The sequence below is a fragment of the Jaculus jaculus genome, chromosome 12 (assembly GCF_020740685.1).
Source record: "Jaculus jaculus isolate mJacJac1 chromosome 12, mJacJac1.mat.Y.cur, whole genome shotgun sequence".
NCBI classification, from domain to species: Eukaryota; Metazoa; Chordata; class Mammalia; order Rodentia; family Dipodidae; genus Jaculus; species Jaculus jaculus.
In genome coordinates, this window is record NC_059113.1 from 36,993,705 (window position 1) to 37,012,754 (window position 19,050).

A 19,050-nucleotide genomic window follows, 5' to 3' on the forward strand; every position below is an offset into this window, starting at 1 on the left:
GCAATGCCTGAGGGGGGAAAAAATAAACTATGGGCTATAAAAATATTGATATTAGAAAAGGCAGTGAAAAACCTCTGGCATCCTTAATCTGAGAAAGGACATTTTTGAATACATTGCTGAAATTATGAACAGTTACTGGATGCTGGTAAAAATCACATTGTTATGTATTTTAAAGACCGAGTCCTATTTGTTCATGGTAATTGTTATAGAGAGCTTTGTTGCTGTTCTTTCAACTTTCTTCACCAACTTTTCTTGAATCACGTGAGTGTTTCTGGTTGGGTACCTTCCCCATGGACTTTTTATTTTAAGCACTGGTGCCTTCAGCATTTTACCACTGCTGCAAGTGAAGGTCCATGGGAGAATTCAAATTGAGATCTGTGACATCCAAGAAATCAATGTTGAAGATGCTAGGGCCACTGGTGGCAAGGTTGCTGAAGCCAGGAATGGAACTAGGTGGAGTAAGGTCTAGCCATTCCATGGTTTCCCAGGGAGATTCCGTGAAGCTCAGCTGCAGCCCATTGCTGTCCACTGAAGAGGGTGACAACTGCGTATGCATTGGGGAGAGAGGCCCAGGCAAGATCTCATGAGTGTTGAAGAGGTCTTCTGCAGTCTTTCCTGGGAAACTATCCATGATTCCTTCGAAAGGAGGCTCCTCACTCCCCATTTTGAGTAAAGCGACGTCGCTTGCCTTTCCCATGGGGCTGTGGGAATTCAGTAAGACTTCCAAGTGTTCATCACTGTCAGTGGCATAGTGATCGAAGGAAAGCTGGCCTCGTGAAGATGCCTGTTCAAAGGGAGCCGGGGGCTTGGGGAGACCTGTGGTTGGGCTGCGGGAGGACCCTGGTATCTTTGGGCCTTTCTGGAGACACGAATGATCCTCTCTGGCATCAGCTGGCATTTCTGTTGGCAAAGCACAGTGAATTGTTAAATCACTTCAAATTGAAGACATCACATGATATGAGTCTTTGGAATGAGTGAGTCATACTCAGAGAAACTCAGAGGATGGGATGCTCTGCTGCTCACCACTCATCCCCTGTCTCCACCCCTAAACTATTTTCTGCCTTTACTTTTTTCCCAAGGGTCTGCCATAAACTCCTTTGTCCTGGAACTTCCACTCGGTGGTCAAATTCTCTGCTCTGCTGGCTTCTTTGCTGGCTCTTCCTCTGACCACGAGCTCTTCTCGGAGGACACCATCTGTCATCCGCTCCGTGGGACCAGTGGAGGAAGGGTCATGCCACATTGCCATTGTGTCATGGTTACTCTTCCCCCTTCTCATCACTCCTCAGTGAAATTTTTGAAGTGTTTTATTTTTAATATTTTAAACATATTTTATTCATTAACTTATTAGAGAGAGAGAGAGAGAAGGGGAGAGAGAGAGAGAGAATAGATGTACCAGTGCCTCTAGCCACTGAAATTAAGCTCCAGACACATGTGACATCTTGTGTATCTGGCTTTCCGAGGGTACTAGGGAATTGAACCCAGGGCCTTAGGTTTTGTGGACGAGGGCCTAACCACTGAGCAATCTCTCCAGCCCCTCCTCAGGGATTTTTGAGGCTGCATCATTCTCCCTACTCCCAGTCTTCTGGTCACACCTCCTCATATTGGGAGATAATTTATCCCTTCAATGTTTCGTTCTACGTGACTCCAGCAGCCGCAGAAAGTGTACACTGTTCATGAGGACACACAGGTCCTTGTCACTCCCTTCCCTGTCAGTGATGCTGTGCTGGCATCCCCATTCTGATGGCACCTTAGTGCGTGTCTCTACCTATTGCGCGTCTCTGGGAGCTCCCTTTCAAGTAGAATTTCCCACTCTTTTGTCCCTTCCCCTTCCCTTCTTCCAGGCCAATAATATCTCAGCCACCCTGTGTTACCCAATCCACTGAGTATACTGTGCCACCACGGCTCATCAGCTCCTGTTTCACCCCGGGGCTTGTCGAGCCCACATCCCCTGGTCCACTGTACTAGTTTCTCTCGTCCAAATGCCCTCCACCTTGTGACTTTTCTCTCCTTTTCCTGTCCTAGTCTAGTCTTGATAAGATACAATCTGCTTTCTTTCAGCTGCCCACAAACTACCTGAACATTGAAAATAATAGTAATAATACAACTGAGCTGACCAGTTCCACTTCAAGCTTAGGGTGTCAAGTCCCCAAGTGGCATATAATTCCACCTCACAATCATTCTGCATTTTTCTGGGAAACTCAACTAGTTCGTGATTAACTCATAGCTGTTTTATCCTCATGGTCCCCCATCTACCTCCATATCTTCAGTATTCCTTTACCTTGTCGCACACTTCATTAAAAAAGAGGGCAGTCAATAAAAACTCGCATCTTTCCATCACAAACCTTAAACACACACATGCACCTTTATAATGCTTTCTTCTTTTTTCTTGCTGTGATAGGAAATACCAGTTCACTTGCTTATTGTGTATTCCTCTTACCAGACCGTACATTCCATAGAAGTGAGGAATTGTCTGGTGGAGAATTGAGCTTAGCATGATGCCTGGCAAGTCCTTTTCTGTCTCCTGTGAAAACTCAAATGCTGGTGTTTAAGAATGCTGCTTGGTGCTCTCTTGTAACCTATGTCCATCCATCTCAGGTTCTCTGATTCATTTGTGTGTTCACAAATTCTAGGCACATGCTGTGTAATATTTTGTAAATAATGAAATGAATGGGTTAAAAGGAGGCCAAAAGAGCATGCTGATTACTTCATGCTGCTAAGTTTAATATCCTGTAAGCATGGGCAGACCATCCAGCGGAAGAGGACTCGTTTGATTTCAGTTTGAGGACGGAGCACCAATCTTGCATTATTTGCTGATTTTTTAAAAAAATTTCTTATAGTTCGCCTGGTGTGGTGGTGCATGCCTTTAATCCCAGCACTCAGAAGGCAGAGGTAGGAGGATTGCCATGAGTTCAAGGCCACCCTGAGATGACAGAGTTAATTCCAGGTCAGCCTGGACCAGAGTGAGACCCTACCTCGAAAAACCAAAAAAAAAAAAAAAAAAAAAAAAAAAAAAAAAAAAAAATTCTTATAGTTAAGACAGGGAGTAGAATTGTAGAAAGAAAAGGTGTGGTGAGAGAAAACTTGAGTGGACTGAAACCTGAAACTGTTAAAATGATTGATGCAAAGTGTTCCTGGGTGAAGGCAGCAAGGGATGGCCCACTGGGTTTCTTTTCCTTGCTCCCAAAGTGTAGCTGAGTTTCAGAGGAAGTGATTCACTATCAGTAGACCACCTGATGTACCTGATGTACCTGACCCTGTGCCTGTGGTCTTAAGAGGTAGAGTCCTGGAGGACCACAAGCACAGAGGATCCTGGTGTATAGGAGGCCAGGCAGGCTTACCTCCACTTTCAATGAGAACATCCAGGAGTTCATCCATTTGCTGACTCCTGGTCATTTGCTATTGCAAATAAATCAAAAGAGAACAGAAAGGTTAGAAAGTAGTTACTGTGCAGGAAATCAGTACAATCAGCCCTATAGGTTTTTGAACTAGGCTTAAGGACTTTTAAAGAAAAAAAATGTAGTGATGTTTATACATGACATTAAATCTACCAGCTTAGTCATTTTTAGGTATACAGCTCAGTGGCACTGAGTAATTCACATTTTGTGCAACTGTGACCACCACCACGAAGTAACAAAAACCTTGTTAAGTAAGACCTTGATCACAGCTCTCATATGCTATTGTACCTATTGTATGCCCAAACAAAGAAGTTAAGTGCCAGATTATCAAGAATCCTTACAAAGAAGAAGAAATACCTCTTTGTTTTCAAGAAGGGAAGTTGAGTATATGCCCAACCTTAGTGATAGGTGGCAGATGGCAGAGCTGGCATCAAGTCCAGGTATCCTGAAAGTCATCTCTGCCTGTGCTCCCTGCATCACTCAGCTGTTAAAAATATTCCCAACTCATGGTGAGGTTATTTTGAGACAAAAAGTACCTTAAATTAATAATACCATAAGTTGGAAGTGCATTGAACACACCCAGCCTACTGGACGCCCTAACTCAGCCACATAGCAAGCTGGAGACAGCACCAGTTGTTTCTGCTTGTGTCTTTGTGGCTCACTTGGAGCAGCACCCAGAAGATTCCACTGCAGAATAATTGACAGCCCATGAAAAGGCCCAGACTCAAGTACAGCTTTTCCCATATCATTTTGTCCCATCATAAAATTGAAAAGTCATAAATTGAACCATCTGAAACTGCAATCATCCATGCACACATACTGTCTACCTCTAGTATGGAGAAGCTTTGCTCAGTTTGTTCGGGAGGCTCCCAACCCGCTCCCTATCAGAATCTACAAACTGCGCTCGGCTTAATGCTACAGAGCCTTGTCCACTGCACGGAGCTTAATACTACAGAGCTTTGTCCACTGCATGGAGCTTAATGCTTACTACAGAGCCTTGTCCACTGCACGGAGCTTAATACTACAGAGCCTTGTCCACTGCACGGAGCTTAATGTTTACTACAGAGCCTTGTCCACTGCACAGAGCTTAATGCTTACTACAGAGCCTTGTCTAGTACACAGAATTTAATATTTACTATAGAGCCTTGTCCACTGCACGGAGCTTAATACTACAGAGCTTTGTCCACTGCACGAAGCTTAATGTTTACTACAGAGCCTTGTCCACTGCATGCAGCTTAATGCTTAATACAGAGCCTTGTCCACTGCATGGAGCTTAATACTACAGAGCCTTGTCCACTGCATGGAGCTTAATGCTTACTACAGAGCCTTGTCCACTGAACAGAGCTTAATGCTTACTACAGAGCCACATCCATGGTGTTACCTGCTTTACTGCATCTTCATAGGACGGGGGCTGCGTTATCTCTGAAACTGTTGAACTTGACTTAGAAAATGTTGGGGATGGAATTGAAAACTTTGGCCCCACATTATCAGGAGATTGTAAACCAGTCACCTGCAAGTGGGCAAAATGCAGAGAAAAGCATTCAATTCATAGGTCAGAATAGGAACTGCTTCCATTCTAGAAAGTACAGGCAACACACACACACACACACACACACACACACACACACACACACCACTGGCACCACCACCACCAACAATAACCACCGAAGACCAAGTAATAATAATAAAAGTCACTGATAAGAAGACAACAAACCACTGTGACATATTAACAACCACTCCTATCATGTCACTATGGATTTATTGCTGGTGACATCTTAGCATGGTATCCTCACAGGTCTGCCACTCTCCCGAAAGTGCACCCTCTTCTGTTAGGAGAAAACAAGGCGAGGCAAGGATACGAGTCCAGTCCAATACACAGAAGTTCTCCAACCCAAGGATTTCCTGAGCAGTTCATTCTCTATCTCAATTCACTCAAGCTGGGGTGATTCTCAGGCACTCACTGAGAACGTGGTTCTCTGTGGCACTTGGCTCAGGGCTTCTGTCACCTTGGAGCTCTGTTATGCCATGACTATCTTATGTGCATCACCTCTTTGCCCCTGGGGGTCCCTGAAATTTTGAACCTTCACACGTTGATTTTCCCGCCTTGCTGATAAATGTCATTTCTTGCTTCTTCCCCAGTGACGTGGCACTCAGCCTCAATTTTCTGCATCTCTCCAGCCCTCTCCACAGATTCCTTACATACCTCCCCATTTCATCCACACACTTTCCCTCTGCACTCCTATTTCGATGTCCTACTTCACAGAAACCGATCTGTTGTCAGTGTTGTTTTATAGACATGCAGTGGTCATTTTGGTCATGATGGTCTCAGGGATGACCCTCAGAAATGATCCACTGAGATTCTTCCTCATGCATATCTGTGCATCCATTTCAAATCATTTCATATGAACTTGATTCTTTCTGGAATGAGGTTTTTTTCTGCTTTTGAACCCCATTATTTGCTTTTGTAGCATGGGGGCCATGGAAGAGGGAAAAGACTACGTGGACCCTTGGTTTAAACCTTTGCCTGGGTACTTACCTTTGGACGAACACCTGGGCTTTTGGGACAAGAGTTGGCCCCAGCACCGTGACTACTGTCTGCAGGCACTCCAGAGAAGGGAGGGTGGAGAATGGAAGATGGGGGAGAGAAGCTAGGAGGATGGCCTTCGTGGGCTCCTGAGTTCTGTAGACAGAAGTGACACGTTAAATGGCCGGCAGCACATTTGAGTATGGCCTTTGCTGACACTTTGGCCTTGGTCCTGTGCCCTGTACCCTGTACCATGTGGTCTCTTATCTCTATAAAGCTTCCTAAATTCCATCAGCAGATGAACTTGTAGGAAATCTGGCCTTGTACACAACATTGATTGCTTACAAACTACTGACAGCCTCCACATATCCACAGCATAGAATCTGTATGTCTAACCTATGTTAAATTCACCAGTTTATATGGTTTGGGGTCATTTCTTTTTAAAAGCTTGACTTTTCCCTTTGTGATCAACCACTGTATATCTACTTTAAAAAAAAAATAAGAATCCCCCTTTTCATTTAGTCTTTCCTAATCTTTAGCTTTATGGACAAAGGACAAGTCTGTCGATTCCTTGATCTGCTCCTTCTCAATGTTACCTGAATATTCCAATCCTTCACAGAACCTTGCTGGACTTTTTCTAGCCCTTTGTGATTAAAAAAAAAATAATCCTCCCTTTCCTACATTTTGTGCAGCACAATTTAATGACATAAGCATAGATTGGGAAAGTTATCTATAGTTCTTTATCTTTTCATCATAAATTTTTAAATGCTGTATAAAGTCTTTGTAAATCATAAGTCACTGCATAATGCTACTTGATAGTGCTGATATCCTCAACATAAAAATTTATGGCCCAGAGTTATTTTTATGTTTGCTGCCTAGGACACAATTCATGCAACAAGTGTTTGATAATTTATTTTGGTCCCCATTCCTTTCATAATATCTCCTCAGAAATAGTTATCATTCCTTTGAACATATTATTCTTGCAGAGTTGTAAAGTGTACTCTCAACACCATTAACTACATTTTATACTCCCAGGGTAGAGATATTCAATGTGAAAAAGGCATGGACTTTAGAATCACCCAATCTTGTGCGCCTACGATTCTAGGCAATGGTTTTTAATTTCCCTGACTCATTTTTTTCTCAATGGCGAATAAGGAATACTAAACTGGCATTCACAAGGTTGCCACGACAATGAATGAGATGAGTTACATAACACGCCTCTTAATTCTAGACACTTGGCCTGTATGGAATCAATATGGGGTTTCTTAGATTTTCATCACCTTTTGACATCATTGCTTTTTGGGTTCAGCAGATTTATTCAGACTCTCTTAATATCCCTTCACATATGGACCAAGGGGAAGTCCACTGACCATCTTGGCCTAGTCTTTGAATTGTTATTCTAAATCATGACAACTTTTTCTTTCATTCTGCTCCAGCCACACAGGCCTTCTTTCTGATATTTGGGCCTTCCTTCCATGCTCCAAGCCCGGGGTCCTTGCAGCGGGTCTGTCTCTTGGTTTCCATGCCTGTATCCCAAACATTTACTGTGTTTTCTCTCTCACCTCTCTCTCGGGGTTTTGCTTCAGTGTCAAGGCTGTAAACATCCAGACTTCTCACACAAGTCCGAACCCTCTCTGCTTTATCCACAAGATGTTCCATTATCTATCACACTGTCATTACTCTTTCATTTTGTTCTGTGTCCCGGTATGGGAATGCAGATTTTTATTTGGCATGTCATGTAGTAGAAGCCAGGATATGCACACCAGTATGGGCGAGAAAAGTGCTCTCTCTTTCACATGTGCTCACTCTCTTCTTCTCTTTATATTTTATTTTATTTATTTGAGAAAGAAAGGGGAGAGAGAGAGAGAGAGAGAGAGAGAGAGAGAGAGAGAGAGAGAATGGGTGCACCAGGGCCTCCAGCCACTACAAGCAAACTCCCCATGCATGCACCCCTTGTGCATCTGCCTTATGTGGGTCTTGGAGCATGGAGCCAAGATCCTTTGGCTCTGCAGGCAAGTGCCTTAACCTCTAAGCCATCTCTCCAGCCCTCTTCTTCTCTCTTTAAGACAATCTTGCTCTGTCGTCTTGGCTGGCCTTGAACTCACAACAACCTGTCTCTGCCTCCTGAGTGCTGGGGAGCCCTTCCCGCATGAGCATCAACACCATCTCCCAGAGGGCGAGGATGCCAGGCGTGCTTACCTGCGCAGGGCAGCCCTGGCCGCTGTTGGGTGAGCAGACCCTGTGGCCGTCTCCCTGAGCCCCCGAAGAGGGCAGGAAGTAATGGTTGTTGGGCGAGGGGGGCAGGCTGATGTGCCGGGGGCTCTTGACGCCCCCGAGTGGGGAGTGCTGAGGGGAACACTGCGGGCTGAGGAAGGCGGGCGAGAGTACGTGGCCTTGGCCCGAGGACTCCACGCGGTGGGCGCTGGCCAGGGGCAGGAGCTGGGCAGCCTCGCAGGCCGCGGGCGGGGGGCTGTCCGAGCTGTGCGGCTGGCCTGTCACCGACGACGATGACGACGACGACGACGACGACGACGACGAGGAGGAGGACAACGCCTGGCCTGCGAAAGGACAGCTGGCCACGACCTCCTGCTTGACGGCCACGTGCATGGGATGGTCGCCCTTCTGCCTGCGCAGCTGCATCCGCAGCTCCTCCACCTGCCGCTGCTCCTGCCGCAGCTTCCACGTGAGCTCGTTGATCACCTTCTGCTTTTCCACCAGCATCTTGTCCTTCTCCGAGTCCAGCCCGTCGGGCTCCGCGGGCCCCGAGCCCGCGGCCAGGCTGCCCAGGAGGCTCTCCTCGGTGCCCGCGTCGTGGAAGGCGTCGGGCAGCGACCCGGCCGCGGACAGGTCGGACGAGGCGGGCGAGATCGGGGGGCTGGAGCTGGTGCTGCCCAGGTGGTAGAAGCCGGAAGGGGACGACTGGTAACTGGGCAGCGCGTTGGGCGTCACGGGGAAAGTGACCGTCGTGATGTCCCCGAAGTTGGCCGCAGGGGTGCCAGTACAGTCCTGGAAGGGGCGAAGCCGGTCCACCAGCGCCGTCTTGGTGCCCGACACGGGCAAGCCCCGTATTCGGAGCTGCTGTCTCAACTCGGAGACCTAAAGACACCGGGACTGTTGTTAGTGCGCCGTCTGATGGCAGCTACTTTTAAAGCGTGCTTATTAAGTGGATTTTTAAATGCCACACATAGAATTTTTTTTTTCACACATAGAATATTTTGAAGATTAATTTAATTGAGAGAGAGAGAGAGAGAAAGGGAGAGAGAGAATGGGCATGCCAGGGCCTCTGGCCACTGCAAAGGAACACTCATGCACCACCTTGTGCACCTGGCTTACATGGGTGTTGGGGAATTGAACCTGGGTCCCTTAGGCTCCTCAGTCAAATGCTTTAACAACTAAGCTGTGTCTCCAGCCCTCTTATTTTATTTATTTATTTATTTATTTATTTTTGAGGTAGGGTCTTGCTCTAGCTCAGGCTGACCTGGAATACACTATGTGCTCAAACTCATGGTGATCTTCCTACCTCTGACTCCCGAGTGCTGGGATTAAAGGAACGCACCACCATGCCTGGATTACTTTTTCGTAATTTTTAAGAATTAAAAATCTCTGTGTCATGCACATGCGTGTGAAAACACGCACACACACGCGCGCACTTGCACGCTTGTGGAAGCCAGAGGTTGACATTGGGTGTCTTCCTCCATGGCTGTCTGTCTTACATGCTGAGGCGAGGTCTCTCACTTGAGCCCGGGGCTTGCAGATTTGGCCAGTCTAGCCGGCTTGCTCCAGAGATCCCCGATCTTTGCTTCCTCAGCACAGCCTGACATTTGTGTGCTGCTGGGATTCGAACTTCAGTTCTCACACTTGAGTGATTTATCCACTGAGCCATCGCCCTCTTTCTGGGTCTACCTTTTTGTGAGAAAGGGTCTCACTGGCATGGACTTCACCAAGTAGGATGAACTGGTTGTCAAACAAGCCCCAGGGATCAGTGTCTCTCTGCTGCGCTTACAAATACACACCACCACCAGCACCACCACCGCCCCATCTGACTTTTATTTATTTACTTTTAAAATACTTTTTATTTTATTTATTTATTTGACAGAGAAAGAGGGAGAGGGAGAGAAAATGGGTATGCCAGGGCCTCCAGCCACTGCAAACGAACACCAGACATGTGCGCCCCCTTGTGCATCTCGCTAACATGGGCCCTGGGGAATCGAGCCTGGGTCCTTTGGCTTTGCTGGCAAATGCCTTAACCGCTAAGCCATCCCTCCAGCCCTATTTACTTTTTTAAGTGACTCCAAATCAGGTGCTCATACTTGCAAGGCTAGCACTTGACTGAATGATTATCTCCCCAGCCCAGGTTCCACTTTCTCTGTTCATACTTCTCTGTAACCTCCTCTGCTGCCTCTGGTATATGTCAGTTCTGCATAGTTTTAACAGTTATTTAACTTTATCACATACAGATAATCTTCCACTTATCATGAGGTTATGGCCTGTGGTGGTTTGAATGTGAAATGTCCCCCATGCGCTTTTGTGTTTGTTATTCAGCTCCACATTTAATACCCAGCTGGTGGAGCTCTGTTCCAGGAGGTGTCTCACTGGGGTTCCGTTCATCCGGTGTTCAGAGCTTGCTCACTCTGGCTGCTTCCTCCCGGCTGATATGACAAGATGTGATCCCCCAGCATTCTGCTCTGCAGGGGTTTTCTCTGTCCCGATGAACATTCCCCTTAAAACTATAAGTCAAAATGAACCCCTGCCTTCCATCAACTACCTCTGCTTGGGTGTTTTGTCCTAGCAATGAGAAACTAACTGCTACATGTCCCAATAAGCCCATAATATCCTGAAACTATCACAAAGTTGCATGGTCTACACCCAACTGGCTGAACACGCTAGCTGAACCACATGGTGTGCGTTTAGCCTCAGTCATTCTTGTGGCCCCAGGGGTATTGGGAACCAACGGAGGCCACAGCTACTGTCCAACCTTGTGAGAGAGGCATGCGCAGCAAATTACTCACCCAGGAGGTAAAAAGAAAAATCAAGTGTGATACATATTGATTGTGCATTAATACTGAACCACTATTAGCCAAACTAAAATCAACATGAGCTGGTTTAGTAAGGGCCATCTGTGCCATGTTTTCATGGCCTTAGTCAGTCACAGGAAGGTCAAGCTTAAATGAATGGTGGGGGTCATTTAAACCACTGTGCTCCAACCCCCACATAATCCCTGTTTCCATTTTGTGGATGAGGAAACGTGTCTGTCTGGGTCTAGACCTGTCCAACCGGCAGCCTGTGGGGCCTCATGTTGCCCAGGACAGCAATGAATGTGGCCCAATACAACACCATAGCCTTATTTAAAACATTATGACATTTATTGTTTATAGCTTCACTGTGTGGTGCTGGACTGGGAACTTTGTGGGAGCAATGTTGTGTTGCAATATTAAAAAGCAGGGCATGCCCAGCAGTCTTAAGTTCAACAGTAATCCCAGGCCTGGCTCAGCCTGCAGGACTTGTGGCTCCTGAGGTCCATCTCCTCCTCCCTTTCTCATTTCTGAGCATGCGCCTGACTCCCTGGAGGGTGTGGCAACACCTACTGTGGATTTGCCACAGAGTTCTGCCTCAGTAGCTCTGGAGTGGGGACCAAAATCTTCCATTTCCAACAAGCTCTTAATTTTGTCCCTGGTACTAGACCAGCCTTTGAGAACAATGTTCCAAATTGTTTATGTCCTAGTTTTTGAGGTATGTGTGCACACGCGCATGTAAGTGTGTGCCTGGACATAAGTGTGCATCTGCACAAGAGACGGAATCTAGGGCTGTGCATGGGCCAGGAACTCCATCTACTCTCTGTCTGTGTGTGCGTGCCATAGCGCATGTGCGGAGGTCATCCTCAGGGTGTTTGTCCCTTTGTTATTTGTTTATTATTGAAACAGGGTCTCTCTTGTTATTATTTTTGTTTTGCCTCTTTGCTTCATGTGTTTCAGCCTAGCTACCCCAGAAGCTGCACGTTTCTCCTGGCTCTGCCTCCCATGCCTCTGGCACACTGAGATCACAGGCACACGTGCCACTTGGTGTGTCCAGCTTTATGTGGTTGCTGGGAGATGAGCGCTGACAGGCAGTCTTTTGGGCAAGCATACTGAACTGCTGAGCTGTCTCCCCAGCCCTCACCCGGGCTGCTCTGAAGTTATCCCTTGGCCCCGGAGTTTTTTGTTGTGTTCCATTCTGTTTTGTTTGGGTGGTATAGGTTCATGCTAGTTTGCTTAGGCTGACCTCACATTCATGACCCTCCTGCCCTAGCCTTGTGAGCACTGAGGCAATACAACGATATGATGAACCTGTGTCGTTTTCAATGACTGGCTGAAGCATAACCACACACTGGAGAGAGAATGTGGTGATAAGACCACGTGCAAGTCGGAATGCTGAACATAAAAAGCAAATCCGCATAGAATCTCAGACAAAAAGCCAAGCACCAGTAAAAAGTGTCAAACAGATCGAGTGTGTAAGAAAAAGGTTGATACCTAATATAAAAATGGGTAAGGGACCCAATCCAGACCTTTATAAACAAAAATGTGAAAAATTTCCAATAAGGCCGGGCATGGTGGCGTATGCCTTTAATCACACCACTTGGGAGGCAGAGGGAGGAGGATCACTGAGAGTTTGAGGCCATCCTGAGACTACATAGTGAATTCTAGGTCAGCCTGTGCTAGAGTGAGACCCTACCTCACAAAACAAACAAACAAACAAAAAGTCCAATAATATATGTGTATTATAGTAATTCAAAAAAAGCAACCAAAATAAATGCAAACACATATTTGTATTTTCATTTGTATTAAATGAACAAAGAAATCAGTACTAGCCCTTTCATTTATAAAGTTGCTACAAAAATGTTAAAAGGAAATGTTAATATGTTAAATGTTAAAAGGAAAAGCATCTTTCATTGCTTCCTATTGAAAATGTGTCCTGTGCCCTGCAATGGGACAGTATCTGTGCACTTATGCAGAAGAGGCAGTCTGCATGGGTAAGTGTGCAGTCAGTCCATGGACACAGAGCTGCATCAGTAAAAGTTTCAGCATGCTGCTTCTGGGAGCAGACTGAACCAAAGAGCAGGACAGACATTTGGTAGTATTTTTAAAGAACTATTTAATATATTAATTATTTTAGTCCAGGAATTTCACTCCTATGTAGTTGGCCCGAGGAAATAATCAGAGATACTAAAAAAAATATGTGTGTACAGAGGTCAGTGAAATAATATCTGAACAATAAAAGTTGGCAGCCAGTGAGATGTTCAAGTGTGGAATGCTAACTAGGTGGTGGACTGATATGCTGCTATTAAAATAAAACTTTTATTGAATATTAAAAGTTATGGAAAATGTTCATGATGTGTTAAAGAAAGCATGTCAGAAATTTATAGACACATAACCATTTAGAAATAGTTGTAAAACAAAATATGCTCATATTCAGTTCATATTAGGAGGACATATAATCTGTCGTATTTTCTCTAACTTACTTGTTTATTAAAATACCATTTACTTTTCTATATACTGTTGTATTTCAACTCTGAAGATATAACTTTGTAATCAAATAATAGCTATCAAAAAAGTATCACATCAACTTACACTAGCACAAAATATGCTTTTACTCCATATAGTCTTGTTGCAAAAAAGGTTTTGTCTTTTTTTCTTTTAGAAATTTTTGGTTTGAAAAAGTGAAAGATGGCAGCTCATTTTGTTTTAATTTTGAGTGACTGAAAACTAATGACTTCTACACATATTTTTAGAATCTGTCCTTGAAGTGAATAATTTAGATTACATTATTAAGTAATGCAGGTCATATGCTAACATAAAATTAATACTTGTGGAAGTCCACTTACCTTAACATTTCAGAATACTATGCTGTAAGGGCTTGTTTGGAACAAAGGCTTACACACCCCTTTTTCCTATATCTACTCATGTCTTCATCGCTGGAAACTTTAACAGTGTTTATTATGGAAAAATTCACACATACACAAAAGTAGTTTGAGAAGCATAAGGGACCCATACCATCAGAAAACAATAATTGTCAATTTATGACAAACTTATTTCCCCATTTCTCTACCTTTCTTAAGTTATTCTGAAGCAACTCATATAATGTAACCTGTAAATAGTTTTGTATCCATCTCTAAGAGATAAATACTCTATATACAATGGGAGCCTCACACCTTAAATGAGTAGTTGTTTCTTCATATTCCTCAGATGTTTCCTCTAGTCTTCAGACTTCTCTGTTCCTCCCCCTGGCTCTGCCTCACTCGCCTTCACACTCCAGTGTTTTAGAAATCGGATGAACAAACCTACACACTACGACACAGCCATGAATAATTCTAAAAAGAAATCAAGCTCTTCTCAGTGGTCTTTACTCATATGTGGGAAAACATGTGCTGGAAAAGGCACCTTCACTATCAAATCTTTTGAGTTACATTGTGGGGGTCACCTTCATGAACCTCTCTTTTCAGGCATGGCTGGGTCATGAACTTCCTTTCTTGCCCTTCCCTTCCTCCCTTCCTCCTTTTTCTCCCATTATTTCCTCTGTCCACAATCTCGTTCACTTTTTTGGAGGGTGTGCGTGCATGAGCAGTATGTGTGGTATGGTGTGTGTATGTGTAATGCTGTGTAATGCACGCATATGTGTGTGCAGATGCATGTGTCCTATGTGCACATGTGCAGAAGCCAGAGGAGCATGTTGGGTACCCTCCTCCAACACTCATCTGCACGCTTCCTTGAGATGGAGTCTCTCTGAACCCAGAGATGTTGTTTCCACAAGCCCTAGTAATTCTCCAAGCCTCCATTCCACACAGAATTGGGCTTTCAGGCATGCATGGCCACACCCAGGTGTTTAGGTGGGTCCTGGAGGATTGAACTCAGGGTGAATCAGGCCCTCATGTTTGTGTAGCAAGGGCTCTTTGCCTCTGAGCCCCTCATTCACTTTTCTAGTTTCAAGTTTCTTCACTGTGAACAGGTTTCTAGACTTTCTGTCCCCGTTCGCTAAGACACATCTGGCCTGAGCTCAGTTGGTTATATGTGGTGGTTTGAAGGTAAAATGCCCCTCATAGACTTGTGTTGGAATACCTAACCCCCAGCTGGTGGCACTTTTCTAGAACTATAAGTCAGGATGAACAGTTTCTTTCCCTAAGTTGCTTCTGGTCAGGTATTTGTTCACAGCAGTGAGGAGGTAACTGATACTGTTTGTTTCTTATCCCTAGAAACTGATCAGGCTTTCTCTTGTTTGTGTGCTCTTAAGGCCAGTCAGTATCCCCAACCTGAATGAACTTGTCTCTGATCCTCCTTTTTCAGCCTCCCCTCCCTATTCTGCCCTGGGCTTAACTTGTCCAGAATTTAGGGATGCGCTCCCCCTGCACGGTGAGAAGTCAAATTCAGCCAAGAGCCCTCCCCTTCACCTCTCTCTTTCCATTGCCATCTCTCACAGTCAGAAAAGCCCTTGCAATCAGCTACTGAAGATAGAGTCAAATGTGCCTATAATTGAACCTCTTTAAGATTCTGGTTTTTATTTTAATTTTGTCAAATTAGGCTGATAATATCTGTAAGGAATGGTTGGCTACTCCATGGAAGCTGCCTTCATCATCACCATCACCTCTTTGACCAATCTCAACAACTACTGGTTCTGGGCATGTGCATCTGCAAGAAACCAGCTTTGGGGACTCAGCTCTGGTGAATGCCTCTATCACATCCAGAGTGCCTTTTCTTTGTGGTCAAGATCTCTCCAGTCCTACTTGACTCAGGAATCCTAGGCTGAGATTGTCTAGTTGCAAAACAAGTCATTGTGGTAATAATAAACATAACCAGTTTTTAAAGCATCATCTCAAGTTGAAACAATAAGTCCCTTTCTGGACTTGTCCTGGAAACTTTATTCTACATTATATGTCTCTGAACTTGTTTATTCAAGATGCCTCCTGTTGTAGGGAACTTGCAAAGTATTTGACCCTCTGTGTCTGGCTTATTTCACTTAACATAATGTTTTCAAGGTAAGGCGGTATCCTGTTACTTGTATAGATTTGTGACTTGGGCAGTGGAGGGTAGGTGAGCCCCAGCTCCAGAAATCATAGCGAGCTTAAGCCTAGGCTTCTATGTGTGTGGATGCACATCTGAAATAAGCTCACTGAGACCCGAGCATTTTGATCCCAAGTGAAAGGAACAAAGGTATCGTCCATATCGGGACCCACAAGGGGTCTTATTGACACTTTGTAGCCGTGGGATTTCCTACACATGGAATAATCTCAATCCTGTTTTCCCCACAAGAAAATGATGACTGAGGACTCAACGTGGAAAAGAGCAATGGTAAAGGCTGAGGACAGAGGACGGGCTACGAGGCTGGCATGATGAATGACAATGAGGACCCTTAAGAGTGCATTATTTTAGAGGGAAAACAAATCACAATATGGCTTGTGAGGAGCAGAGTGGGTAGCAACTAGGAAAACAAGTGTAATTGCTGAAAATGGGGCAGAGACTGAGTTGCATCCACACCCAGGAGAGGCTGCATTCCTCCTGCTCAGCTCTGCTGGAAGTGCTGGGTAGGTGGATGAACATGTCAGTCCCGAGGGTTGCTTTGAAACCCACCAGGCTCAACTCAAGCTCAAGATCAAGGTCATTTCAGTGAACTGAGATCCCTGCACCCTGCCTGGGATAAACGGCTGCCATGAGCATATCATTTATAACAACAGGTCACTTTCGGGATGAGTTTCCTAGGGTCAGTAATATAATAGAACAGGACATCATTTTAAGTTATATTGCTGACAGTAGGTTGCCAACATTATTTCATATTCAGTGAGAAATAAAATCCTTATTTAATAACATCCTTATTTGATAAAAAGGCACCATACAGCCCTACCAAAACACCCAACTTACATCCATTACCATTTGAATAAATATCATTCAGATATATGGACTGCAATTAGATATATGAAAAGCACTTTTCATTCTTCTTATTTCAGCAGAGATTGGTAGAAGTTCATCGTGCAATTGGCAATTGGTTTAGAACATTCTGGAACATTCTGACATGAGTTACACTCCTACAGTCTAAGCTGAGCTCTATAATACATATTATACCACTTGACTCTTACGAAAAAGAAGAGTACCGAAAGGTGGTACAGCCCGGGGCCAGTGGAGCCAGAGCCTACAGGTTTGTGTCTGTCCATCACAGCATCAATTCTACCAACCTCCGTCTTCCCCACACTCTTCTTCCTTCCCTACTCTTTTACTCAAGAGATCAGGTGACAAAGATGCTGGCAACAAAATATTGATGCATTTCTTTAAAAAAATATTAAAAGACAACCCCATCACATCCTATACCTTGAGATCATCCAGGTTAGGTGGGAGGGGGCCTGGTTTGAGAGAAGAGACACCAGTTTGTCCAGAGAAGCTGTTTTTGCCAGGGGACAGAGGGGTATTGCTCAGTGGTGTTGAAGAAGAGTTTGAATTTCTGACCATCTGTTCATTTGGTTCTCTAAAAAACAAACAAAGAGGCACTTAGAATACAATCGCATATGTGTGGGTAGCTTGCCCTGGATCAGATCCCAGAGTTAGAGCCTATAAGGGTCAGGCAGGTAGCAAGTCAACAGGAGGAGACAGAGGGAGAAGAAAGCAGCGGCATGAGCTAGATGGTATGTTGCAGAAACCCCTCCAGCAGCGGGGTGTGGTGGCGATGTGGGGGTCGTGGAACATACAGGCCCATCTGGGGAGTGGCTGAGGCATCATGCTGGGGGAGGCTTGAGCGTGCCGGGAAGTTTGGTTGTGCCCCAGCATTCAGCATGATTGCATCTGTGACCTGAGGATGGCCAGGGACGGATGACAGACCCCACATGCCAGCTGTGGAGGTGAGGATATTGACCATTTAAGATGAGATCTGGAGAGATGGCTCAGTGGCTAAGGCACCTGCCTGCAATGCTTAATGACCTAGGTTTGCTTCCTTAGTACCCAGGTAAAGCCAGATGCACAAGGTGGCACATATGTCTGGAGTTTGTTTGCAGTGGCTGGAGGCCCTGGAGTGCCCATTCTCTCTCTCTCTCTCTCTGCCTCTTTCTCTCTCTCTAGGTTCTTCTCTCTCTCTCTCTTACTCTTGCTCAAATAATAAATAAATCAACAAACAAAAATAAAATAAAATAGAATAAGACCTAGTGATAGGGTCACACTGCCTGGGCAGAAGTCAATCTCTGAGGCTGTCACTCAGCTACTGAGCTGTGGTGCCTCCCCAGGTGGAAGTGTCCTGAAATTGTGAGCAATGCCAGCATCCCATCCTTAGACATGCCAGGTTCGACTTGGAAATGCTCATGGTTTCCTTTTTCTCCAAAGAGCACTGATTTATTTCCTTTATTCCATCTTCTAGTGCTGGCAAGGTGTGCCTAGTTTCTAAGGAGAGAGCTGGTCCAAACATGACAGATGGACACGATGTAACACAGGACTTGCTGGTCACAAGGAGCTGGCCCCACCTCTGCCCGCAGCCTCCCCCTCCCCCCCCACCGAGGCTCACTGGACTCACTTGAGCTGTGCTTGGTGCATGCTGGGGTAGCTGAATCGCTGCTGCTGCTGCTGCTGTTGCTGCTGCTGGCTGAGGATCTGCAGCTGCAGGAAGAGCTGCTGCTGCTGGAGTAGCCGGGCGTAGGCCGTGTCCATGGGTGGCGGGGACTTCTCGGCCTTCTGGTCCGGGGGGATGTACTGGTGGTACTTGAGTTTCTTCACCTTTGGCTTGGGGTCCTTGGGCTTCTTGTGGCGGTTCTTACTGTCACTCAGTGACTTGGACTGCAAAGGGGAAGGGGGAGCAGCAAGCGCTTGAGGTCCCGGTGAGGGGCCTTTCCTCAAATCCCAGAAGTACACCACACAGCAAAGACGGGGTGTGCATACTGCCCGTGAGGCAGGTGTATGGGACGAGAGGACCTGGCGCAAATGCGCCGCCCCGGGAGCACACGGGACTGTACATCTTAGAAGAGGCTCCTGGAGGTTTTCCTTCTGGGAATGGAATCACATGTGAGCCTGAATTTCAGTGGCTCACACAGGGCTAAGGATAGCGTAGTGTTCAAATCTGGGGATTACTCCTGAGGGTTTTCACATGTATGTGCAATCATCTTTAGTCAGGCATGGAGTAAGGTGACTTATTAAT

At 45.5% G+C, this 19,050-nt stretch overlaps 1 protein-coding gene across 1 annotated transcript in view; it reads right to left on the reverse strand.

Annotated features, from left to right (window-relative positions):
- Positions 1 to 283: 283 nt before the first annotated feature.
- Myocd (myocardin) overlaps positions 284 to 19,050 on the reverse strand; it is a 107,044-nt gene continuing 88,277 nt past the window's right edge. Inside the window, exons 8-14 of the mRNA XM_045131503.1 lie at positions 18,433 to 18,692; positions 17,247 to 17,400; positions 8,119 to 9,015; positions 5,932 to 6,075; positions 4,777 to 4,905; positions 3,339 to 3,396; positions 284 to 900 (exon numbers count right to left, since the gene is read on the reverse strand). Of these exons, the coding sequence (XP_044987438.1) occupies positions 329 to 900; positions 3,339 to 3,396; positions 4,777 to 4,905; positions 5,932 to 6,075; positions 8,119 to 9,015; positions 17,247 to 17,400; positions 18,433 to 18,692 (2,214 nt within the window). The 3' untranslated portion in view covers positions 284 to 328. The remainder of the gene's footprint in view (positions 901 to 3,338; positions 3,397 to 4,776; positions 4,906 to 5,931; positions 6,076 to 8,118; positions 9,016 to 17,246; positions 17,401 to 18,432; positions 18,693 to 19,050) is intronic.